Source organism: Trichechus manatus, unplaced genomic scaffold (assembly GCF_000243295.1).
Source record: "Trichechus manatus latirostris isolate Lorelei unplaced genomic scaffold, TriManLat1.0 scaffold00016, whole genome shotgun sequence".
Classification (NCBI taxonomy): Eukaryota; Metazoa; Chordata; class Mammalia; order Sirenia; family Trichechidae; genus Trichechus; species Trichechus manatus.
Window position 1 is genome coordinate 25,340,589 of NW_004443952.1, and position 11,817 is coordinate 25,352,405.

At 36.8% G+C, this 11,817-nt stretch overlaps 1 protein-coding gene across 7 annotated transcripts in view; it reads left to right on the plus strand.

Annotated features, from left to right (window-relative positions):
- Positions 1-11,817, plus strand: part of RNF38 (ring finger protein 38) — a 66,668-nt gene that overhangs the window by 27,499 nt on the left and 27,352 nt on the right. For all 7 annotated transcript variants that reach the window (XM_023727511.1, XM_023727508.1, XM_023727510.1 and 4 more), the window contains one exon: positions 8,182-8,375. In XM_023727511.1, the coding sequence (XP_023583279.1) occupies positions 8,269-8,375 (107 nt within the window). In that variant the 5' untranslated portion in view covers positions 8,182-8,268. The remainder of the gene's footprint in view (positions 1-8,181; positions 8,376-11,817) is intronic.

Sequence of the window (11,817 nt, forward strand, 5' to 3'; positions counted from 1 at the left end):
GTCAGAACTGACACCATGGCACCTAACAACAACAAAGGTATATTTGCATCTCTCTGAAAATAAAGCCATATTTAAAATTGTAATCAAATTGCCTCCTACAGTTTTTTAAATTAAAAAACAAATGTCTAACATACAGTAAAATTCACCCTTCTAGTGTACACGTCTGTGAGTATGAACAAATAATGAACAGATGTGGAATTACCATCACAATCAAGATATAGAATAGTTTCATCACCCTACAAAATTCCCTCATGTTTCTTTATATTTTTGTATCCTACAGTTTTTAAATTAACAGTTACCTTACTACCAGTTAATTCACTGATAGTGGTTAAAGATAGTATGATTTCATAAAGTAGTCAAGTACATTTTGAGGAGGTTGAATTTCATGTCTGGTACAGCCCTTGAGTTCAGGGGTTGTGTGTGTGTTTTTTATCTTAATTACAGCTAAGTGATAACTTTATTTGGTAAATTACCAAATTGATTTGGTTGATTGTAATAAAGATTTATATGCATCAAGAACTATACTTATTTTCTGAAAGAGAAGCCTATTGTTGTAAAAATACCTATTCAGTAAATTTGTGGACTTAATAAAATTCTAGTTAAAATAGCAGAATTTTTTGTTTTTAGAATTTTACAGTTATCCTTACATTCATAGGAAGATTATAAGAAAAAAGAGGGAGAAAATTTTTTTGTTATAAGGGGAGATATTCCATAATAGATACTAAATCATGTTATAAAGAAATGAATCTCTTTGTCAGTGACTTTCATGTTGGTAAATCCAGTGGACATTTTCAGCCCTAATCTTACATGATCACTCAATTGAATTCTTGAAAATCCTTCCATTGGCTTCCACCACATTACACTCCCTGGTTGTCCTCCTTCCACTTCTTTTGCACTATCATAATCAACTACCCTGCATTCCTTAGGGTTCATTATTGGACCTTCTTTTCACTGTATAAACTTTTTGGAGCCATTTTGTCTGTGCATGCAACTTCAGTAACTTACCATCTACGTATATACCTTAAAAAAAAAAAAAAAACACGGCCATTGAGTCAATTCTGACTCATAGTGACCTTGTAGGACAGAGTAGAACTGCCTCATAGGATTTCCAAGGAGCAGCTGGTGAATTCGAACTGCTGACCTTTTGATTGGCAGCCAAGCTCTTAACCACTGCGCCACCAGATTTATATTCCTAGCCTCTGAGCTTTAGCTGTCTGCAGAACAGCTGCTCCATGTGAGTGTCTCAAAGATAGCCTTTGATTTCAGGTTTTGAATATCTTTTGTTTTCACTGGTTATGCTTCAGATTTTCTATTTTAACCATTGATCCATGTTTCCAGCTTAAAATTATAGTTACAGGTAAATGATGTTTAAAATACAGTACTTTGGTGGAACTAAATTTAGTGTTTGGAAAAAAAATAGTTCTGTCTTGGTGGTTATTCTTTACTAGTAAGTTGCTTTATGTGTAGACTGTTTTAGTTTCTTAAACGATCAGATTCTGGATATATTTTCAAGGTTGAGGATGATGAAATTTGTTGATAGGTTGAAAGTCCAACGAGGTGGAAACTTGACTCAACTTGAGTTTTGAACATGATTCAAATAGCCAATTAGATATGAGCCAGCTGTTCAGCAGAGTGGTCTGGGCTAGAAAGGGGAGTTTGGCAGTTATCTCTGTACAGTTGATAGTTAAAACCATGAGATTGGATAAAATAACCTGGTAAGTCAGTTTAAAGAATAATCTGTAGATGAGCACTGTTCAGTGTCTAGGAGATGAGAAACCAGCAAAGGCAACTGAGAAATAGTAGCTAGTGATATAAGGAAAATGAGGAGAAGGTGGTGTCTCTGGAATCTAGTGAAGAAAGAGTTTCAAGGAGATGGAGTAAGCTTGCCTGTGTGTGTAGTGGAATTTAGTATTTGGGATGCCTATTAGACATCTAGTCTCTGGGTGGTATAAACGGGTGAATTATCCAATAAGCGAGGTATTATCAGGGATTGTAAATTTGAAAAGAGGCTTTGATTCTGTAGAAGTGTGCTGTGAGGTTGGGAGAGAGACAGAGACAGCTATACCTAGAAGCACAATCTTTGATGTGGTGAAAAAAAATGTGAAATTGTTCACTACAGATGACCTTGTAAGCAAGGGAAGCACTGTGTTTACCTTGCTTATTGAATAATCTGTCCCTGGTATAAAGAGTTAATGCATTTGGCTGCTAACCAAAAGGTTGGAGGTTCAAGTCCACTGAAAGGTGCCTCACAAGAAAGTCCTGGTGATTTACTTCTGAAAAATTAGCTTTTGAAAACTCTACGGAACACGCTTCTGACTCTGACACGTGGGTTCGCCATGAGTCAGAGTCGACTTGATAGCAAATGTTTTTTTAATTAGACATCCAAGTGGAGAGGTCAGGTAATTAAGCATGTAAGCCTGGAGGTCAGGGGTGATTCTTGGCTGGAGATACAAGTTGGGAAGTTGTTGTCAGCATCGGTACTTTGAAAAGTCAGCCCACTAGCCCAGAGTCAGCAAGGAGAGGAAGGAAAGAACTTTTTTCCCTGAGAATTCAAAATGTAATTTAAAAAATTTTTGTTATTGTAAGTTCATCCTTAGGGACTATTCCTAAGAGAGTCCTTTATGGCCTAATTTGTTGATTCTCAGAGTATATGGTCCTGGACCAGGAGCATCTGATCTTTACTCTCTGATCTTCTTTCATATTTTTTATGACAAAAGAGCCATGTGCTTAAATTTTGTTAAGACCTTCCAAGTTTGTAATCATAGTTGTTGTTTTTTTTTAATATTGTGTTTTTAGTGAACGTTTACACAACAAATTAGCTTCCCATTTAACAATTTCTATACATATTTTTCAGTGACATTGATTACATTTTCCACATTGTATCAACATTCTCATTATTTCCATTCTGGTTGTTCTGTTTCCATTAATCTTGCTTCTTTGTGTGCTTCCCCCCACCGCCTGCCCCCCAGTCTTCTCATCCTTGCTTTAGGGTAAATGTTGTCCATTTGGCCTCATGTAGATGGTTTTTTTAAAGGAGCACAGTACTGTACTCTTGGGTGATAGGTACTGTTTATTTTATGAGTAAATCTGTTATTTACCTGAAAGGTGACCTCTGGTAGTGGTTTTAGTTCAATGTTTAAAGGATATCTCAGGGTAATAGTCTCAGGGGTTCCTCTAGTTTCTACCAGTCCAGTCAGTGTGGTCTTTTTTTTAAGAATTTGTATTTTGTTCTACAATTTTCTCCCACTCTATTTGGGACCATCTATTGGAGTCTTGGTGACACAGTGGTTAAGAGCTACAGCTGCTAACTAAAAGATCAGCAGTTCACATCCACCAGCCTCTGCTTGGAAAACCCTATAGGGCAGTTCGTCGCTATGAGTCGTAATTGACTCAGTGGCAACAGGTTTGGTTTTTTGGTATTGTATCCCTGGTCAGAAGGGTCGGTAGTGGTAGCTGGGTACCATCTAGTTCTTCTGGTCTCAGGATAGATGAGGCCGTGGCTTGTGTAGGCAATTCTGCAGACTAGTTTCTTCTTTGAGTCTTTGGTTTCCTCCTTTCTTTTTTGCTCCGGATGAACAGAGACCAATAGTTGTATCTTAAATGGCCGCTCTGCAGTCATACAGTTTTGACAAGAAGCCCTCTGACTTCTTGTCCATGTCTGTAGTCTTAAATCCAAGTTTTATTCTCTTTCTGAGTATGGCCTCGATTGTGAGCTCCTCAAGTACAGCATCTGTCAGTTTACCCTTTTCCACAATAAATATAAATAGAACCTCCAATCTTTATATCTTTCACTTTAATCACACTTGCCTTCTTGAGTTCTTCAAAAATACCAGTTTGTTTACCATTCCTCACCACTTATTAGTCCCCTTCTTCCTCGTTAATATTTTCTTTCCTACTCTGCGTGTACCCATGAGCAGTTACTTGGTCACTCACAAAATCTTTATCTCCCTCGCTATGTTGTTATTGTTAGCTGCCCTTGAGTTGGCCCCTGACTCATGGTGACCCCATGCACACTGGAATGAAATGATGCCCGGTCCTGTGCCATCCCATAGTAGGTTGCTGATCAAACCATTGTGATTCGTTGGCTGATTTTGGAGGTAGATCGCCAAGCATTTCTTCCTAGTCTGTTTTAGTTTGTAAGCCCCACTGAAACCTGTTCAGCATCATAGTAACATACAAGCCATCACTGGCAAGTGGTGGCGGCGCATGAGTTGCATTGTTCAGGAATCAAACCCAGGTATCCTTCATGAAAGGCGAGAATTTTTCCATGGAACCATCAATGGCTTCCCCGTGCTTATACCTGTCCAATAAACTCATTCTGAATCAGCACAGTTCCGTCCTCCATTCCAGTACCTGGGGGCCTGAGCTCAGGTGGAGAAGTGGAGGAAAAAGTGGTTTCCATTCTCAGACAAGGCCATGTGGCCAAGTGATTAAGGCTTTAGGACTCAGATGCTTTTGTTCTAATCTGGGCTCTGCAGTTCACTAGTTTTGTGACCCTGGGCCATGTTCACCTCTTTAAGACTCACTTTTTCGTCTTTTGTGCAGTTGTGAGAATTAAATAATTTAGTGCCTGTCGGGTGCCTAAGCCACCAGAGAAAGCACTCTTTAAATGTTAGTTGCTTTAATCATTTGGTTTTCAGCATAGTTTCACTTGGTTCTTAGTTTTATCCTGTTCTAGTTAGCAGCAGTTCCAAAAGTGCCTCCTTGTAGAATCGACACCTTAAAGTGATATACTTACATATCTTCTGATTATATTTATAATGCATCTTCATATATGCAGTCTTATAAATGATTGATTGAAATCATCAGTGGGGTATCTTTTGTTTTTTAATAAGCTTACTTTCAAGTTTGTTGGCATTGAGTCCTTTGCTAGTAGAGTGGAAATATTTAGTCCCCAGTACTTATAAATGAGAGTGATTTATATTGTAGAGAGAAAGAATGTAAAGTATACTTTGTAGATAATTTGTGAATAGGCTGTAACAGCAAAATTTCCAAACTTTATAACTGCTATATATGAAATTGTGTATTTTTACTTCACCTTATTACAATTGAATTATATAGTAGCAGAATTGAAGTCTGCCACTATGAAGGAAAATACGAGTTTTAAGTGTTTTTAATGTTTATAAATATTAGTCTTTTCCCCAACCTAAGTTCAAGGCTGCACAGACTCAGTTTCTCTACCATATTTGGGAGAACCATCACAGCATGATTATTTATATCTAAATTAAAGTTGTGGCTAACACAAGGATATTAAGCCTTTTTTGCTACTTGGGTGGGTTGACTAGTAGCTACAGAGTACCTTAATTGACACATGCCATTTCTGAACAATTAAAATGTACACGGACAGAGGAATAATATAATTTGTTTTAGAGATGTTGTAAAACGTTTTACAGAATCTATTGAGATTGCCACACCATTTAGAATACAAACACCTTCCAAAAATTTTGTATTTGCCTTGCTTTTCAGACCTGTGTAGATACTCCATGTAATTGTGGAGCTTGCACACCATTGCTAGTTTAGGAGAATTGAAGACATGGCTAACCTTTCTCTGCTGTGGAAGGAGAAGAAGATTGAGATGACAGTCCTTTGTACATAAGGAGTCATTCTAGCTTTCTATTTGTTTTTTGGGAGCATTGAGAGAGTTCAAAGGATTTTGAGTATGATTATACAGGCTCCTGTTCTAAAACTTCTAATTTATCAGCCTGGATTGCTTTCCATACAGTTGTGAATTCCAGATATGGATTTGTTGTGAAAGATATGATAGCCTCAATTTTAAGTAAGCCGTACTGCATTTTACCCTTTATTTGCCAAACTTAACAGATCACAGTTTAATGAAATAAATGTGTCAAAAAGTTCAGTATATAGGTTGAGTATAACTATTAATAGGTAAGTCAAGCAATGTGACTGAACTTCTTATTTTGGAATATGAACTCCACCCACACCTTACTTTACTAATTAAAGAAAGTTACCAGATTCCCGTCGTCCTTTGCTGCTTCCTTACATTAATGCATAATCTATACATGCCCATTTTTTAAACTACTTCTTAAAAATAAACTATTTTAGAATGATCTTAGACTTACAGAAAAATTGATGCTACAGAGAGTCTCTGTACCCTTTACTCAGTTTCCCCTAATGTTAACATCTTACATAACTGGTATATTTGTCAAAACTCAGAAACCAACGTTTGTACATTTATAATTAACTCTAGACACCTAGTTTTCCACTAATACCCAGCGCTGGAAACCACATTGAACACGGTTAACTGATTTTTAATAATTCCCTGTCTTCAAGTATCTATTGTGGTTTCCTGTTAGATTGAGTAAAAAAGCAAGACTTGTAAAGATAGTACCACTTAATAGCTCACCTCCCTTTGCTTCCTGTTCTTTGTTTTCTTCCTTTTCACCAGTGTGAATCTATTACAGAGCAAAGAAAAGAGTTGTGGAACTTTCTCAGTCACCTTTTCTTACCTTTACTCTTAAAACCAGTACATTTGTTGTAAAATCTGAACATTGTTAACTCACGAACATCATTGAAAATATATAAAGATATATAGCTTAAGTGTTTTCTCAGGTCATTTGCCCTTTTTCATGTGGATTTGTAACATTTTCCTTCTTTATTTTAGGCAGTGAACTTCTGGAATTCAAAGTTTGTCTCCATATCTTAGCTTGAATTAGGCGTTGCAGTGTAGGATATACTCATGAAAGATAATGATCATGATTGGTTACTAGTATTTTATACTTAAAAAAAAGTCAGTGTTAGTCATATTTATTTTACCAACTGTGGAGATAGCCCTCGCCCCCCTTTGTAAAATCAAACTATCTAAATTATGGTTATTTTCCATTTTTTATTTTTAGGATTATCAGAACAAAGGAACTAATTTTCTTATTAAGTTGAAGGAGTAAAACGAAGTATACTATAGTACTATTAAATCTAGTGAGAAAATAAGGTTAGGGTTGTAGTTGAGAGAGTTATGAAACATACTTTTGTTGTATATGGTTCTGAAAACAATTTTCTATTTTAATTATAATGACAGATTTTTAATTATAATATTTCTTAAATAGAGAAGGAAAATGAGATGGCTTTGGAATACCTCAAATCATTTTGGAATAATCAAATGCAACCATTTAGCAATGTGTTTCATTCCTGTCAGTTTAACTAATCAGTTCTGTTTTATATGCTTCTCTCTTAAAATCTAAAGTTGTGGTAGTATTTTAAGATGATGCTTGTGCTAGCAGCAGGTACCAGTTATTTTGCAACCAAAGGTGCTCTAATGCCCAAGTAATTAGAACTTGGAGGAGTAGATTGGAGATAGGAGAGGTTCTGTTAGAAAATACTTAGCCCTGTTTCAACTAACTGTAATTTTGGTAGTTTTGGGTGAGATTTAATTGGAAAATTAAATTGGGTAGATGATCCTGGAGAGTTAGTAATGCAATTGAGCAACTGATGGGAGTTTTATAGCTAGTAAGCAGTGTTACGGCCCTTAAGAACTTGAGAGTATGCCTCAAGATAACAGGTACAGGTTTTGAGTTATATACCATTTCCGTGTTCTACCTGAAATGCCACGTCTTTCTTAAAAGGACTCCCAAAGTTCTGTGACATCCTAGTTAAGAACTGATGATCTAGGTCAGTTGAATAGTCTTTTATCTGTTTATATAAATCTTATTTTATCCGGGTAACCCTCATTAAAGAAAATAAATATAATGGCCTAAGCAACAGAAATAAGGTAGTAGGAAGTAGTAAGGTCTAGGGGAGTGTGATTTAGAATCAAATTATGTCCTACTCAAATTATATCCCCTTCTCAACTCTCAGCTGAGAATTACTGCCTCTAAATGAGTAACTTAACCAATGGAGTGTAGTGAAATTTCTCAGATGGATTGGAATTTTAAAGAGAAGATCAAGTACTACACAAATGCTTATTCACTTTTGTATACCCAGTGTGTTGTTACCTGATGAATTTTGTGATAATTTTTTAAAAACAGATTTCATTTTTCATTTGGTATTATTTACTGTGCATCCTTTCCCCCATTCAAGCATTTTTTTAAAAAAGTATTTAATTTGGGTTGATCACATACATGTATTTTTTTTTCTCCTTTATGTTTTAGGGTAAATATATTTAAACACCTATGCATATACAGTAACGTGAAATCCTTATTCAGTTGGTTGATTTTGTTGCATTGGCAGAGTGAAGATAGTCCAAGTCCCAAGAGACAGCGCCTCTCTCATTCAGTCTTTGATTATACATCAGCATCACCAGCTCCCTCACCACCAATGCGACCATGGGAGATGACATCAAATAGGCAGCCCCCTTCAGTTCGACCAAGCCAACATCACTTCTCAGGGGAACGATGCAACACACCTGCACGCAACAGAAGAAGGTTAGTTGATTACAAGTTAAATTTCCTTCCATTGATAGGCTTGTGAGTTTTTTTAGCATCAGAATGCATTTTTCTGTAGGTGTTTTATATACACATCAACTCATGTATATGTACAGTCATACAAAGAAAAAATAATGTTACAAATTGTTTACGACTCTCACACTAGATCATAAAAATTCATTTAGCTTGTAATTGACAGGTGAAGAAATTGGAAGAGGCTAAAGTGATTTACCCAAAGTCAATCCATGCCATTATATAGAAATTCAGCTACATTATAGTTCAAGACTTTTCATGAGCTAGCCTGCAATCCTGATTACTGGAAAATGCATTCTATAGTTCACAACTCTAAGGAAATATGAGATCCTAGAAATGAGCTACCTCTTCTCTACTCCATTGTTATTCCTTCTGCATCCTCTAAGGCAGTTGAGAGCTTGCTTAGGTTTCCTGCAAAACTGGAGCCTGAGGTATGAAAAAATGACTGAGGTTTAGTTCAACCTTTAGCCTTCTTTTCCTTGGGACTTGGCCCTTGTCTTTCCTTCCCTGAAGGAGTACATTTCTTCCTGAGTTTCCTGCTCTATAGTCATTGCCTGAGGTTGTACATTTCTTATTGCTGGGAAGGAGTGCATCCTTAGAATGAGACAACTTTGCATATCTGAAATGTCGGTAGTCTAAGGAAAATTTACAGTCTTTTCGTTTTAGAGTTAGGAAGGAATCATAAAACTGCCATTCTTTGTTCCAAATGAGGCAAATAAACCTGTTTCTGAACTATATTCTGTTGAGACACTAAGACTTTTATACACCCTGATTCTTATTTCTCAGTTACATGGGACTATTTAAGTAAAATAATGTGTATCTGCCAAGTAAGATATTTTATAGCTGTTAAATATAATAAGCATAAGGAAATACGGCTGTTTGGTTCAAGGTTACAGCCTAAGCACTTGCTGTAGTCTTTCTGTTGTTTATGGTGAAATGTGTCATATATTCAGAGGAACATGTAAAACAAACATACAGTTAAAATAACAGCAAACGCGTGTACCCAACACCTAGGTAAAGATAGAACATCGTTACTACCTCAGAAGTCCCCCTGGTGCTCCTGCCTGATTGTCATTTTCCTTCCTCCTTCCTAGAGGGTAAACACTGTTCTATGATTTGTTATCATTACCTTGTTCATTATAATTTTAATACCTATAGATGTATTCTTAATATATTTTTTATTTTTGTGTTATTGTCATTAAAATGTATTCTTTGACTTTTTATTTTGTTTTTAATGTGTTTTCAGTGATACATAAAATAGTCCTTTAAAAATATTTATAAATAAATAGATAAGGAAATACAGATGTGTGCATATATGTGAATTAGTATACACAGATAATCTCCTTGCTGTTGGTTTAGGGGAAACCCTGGTGGCTTAGTGGTTAAGAGCTTCGGCTGCTAACCAAAAGGGTTCGAATGCACCAGGTGCTCCTTGGAAACTCTGTGGGGCAGTTCTACTCTGTCCTGTAGGGTTGCTATGAGTTGAAATCCACTCGACAGCAGTGGGTTTTGGTTTTTTGTTTAGAGAGCCTAGAAGCAGCGACACCTTAATAGCAATGAGCACACTTAGCACTCAGATCTTTGTTTCTAAATACCATTCTGCAATAAAAGGAACCAGGGCTTTTTGGAGAACTGCTTGATTCCTGGGCTCTCGAGCAGGGAATATAACAAGATGAGCCTGGAGCATACGGTGCCAGGTATTAAAGAAGTGCTGAAAAGGATGAAGACATACTGAAATGCAGAGAAGCCAAACTGAAGGAGCCAAAGTTGGAATAATTTTAACAAGATAAAATGCTAGTATGGATTATAACCCAAAGGATAAAACAAATATCCTTGTGTCCTTAATGATTATAAGTAACTGATTAAATAAATGGGGGTGAGGGAAGAGAAGGTGGCAGTTGATCTTTACAGAAGAATTTCAATTAATAAATGTGGAAGAAATAGAAAATCACTATTAGAACATTACAGTAGTGATTGCTGCAGATCCACCCATGGATGCTAAAATTAGTGGGTAAAACTTTAAACAGAAGGAGGATGTTTGCATGGTTTCAAAGTATCTCCTCCCAAATATTTGATAATTACAAAGGGAAGAATGGTGGCTTTGTAGTGGAGGGTCCTGGCAGATACCACCTTAAGCAAGTGATCAGTGTTAATATCACCAGTGATGCATATCAACATTATGTGCCGTTCAATAATTGTCACAGTCAAGTAGGCTAGAAGTCCAAATTCAGGATGTCAGCTCCAGGGAAGTCTTTCTCTCTCTGTCAGCTCTGGAGGAAGGTCCTTGTCATCAATCTTCCCTTGGACTAGGAGTTTCTCCACACGAGAACCCCGGGTCCGAAGGATGCGCTCTGCTCCCAGTGTTCTTTCTTGGTTGCATGAGGTCCCCATATCTCTCTGCTCGCTTCTGTCTTTTATATCTCAAAAGAGATTGGCTTAAGACACTATCTAATCTTGTAGATTTCATCAGTATAACTGCCACTAATCCATCTTATTGCATCATAGTGATAGGATTTACAACACATAGGGAAATCACATCAGATGACAGAATGGTAGCCAGTCATACAGTACTGGGAATCGTGACCTAGCCAAGTTGACAGATATTTTTGGGGGACACAATTCAATCTGTGACAATGATACACTGAGACTGGCGCATCACCTTTGTGTGTTATCCTTTCTAGTAATGCATAACCTGAATCAGATCATGAGAAAACATCAGACACATCCAGGTTGAGGAACATTCAGCAGAATGAATGACTAGTATCTTCAGAGGTGTCAACGTTATGAATGACAAGACTGAGGAACTGTCACAGATTGGAGAAGATTAAGGAAACATGACAACTAGCTGCAGTGTAGGATTCCGGGTTGCATCCTGAAACAGAGACAGAGGACACTGGTGGAAAAACTGGTGAAGTCCAAAGAAATTCTGTAGTTTAGTTAATAATATTATATATCAAGGTTATTTCTTAATTTTGATCATGGTTCTATGGTTATGGAAGATACTAATGTGAGGGGAAGCTAGGTGACATGTATATAGAAACTGTGTACTAAAATTATCTTGAAATGAAAAGTTAAAAAACAAAAGATAAGATCCTAAGGTAGATGGCATTTTAAATTCAGTGAAATACAATATGTAGATTTTGAAAGGAAAATGAAAAAAGAAACATTAAAAATAAAGATTTAGGAAGCAGTTAATGGAGCAAGAACCTGGAGGAACCAGTATCAAGAATACTATTGAAGATAAGTGGTATCTTGGGTGAAGGGTGAGACAGTACACAATACAGGGGAAACCAGCACAACTTGTACAAGGAAAGGTCATGGAAGCTCCGTAGACACATCCAAACTCCCTGAGGGACTGAATTGCTGGGTGGAAGGCTGTGGGGACCATGGTCTCGGGGAACATCTAGCT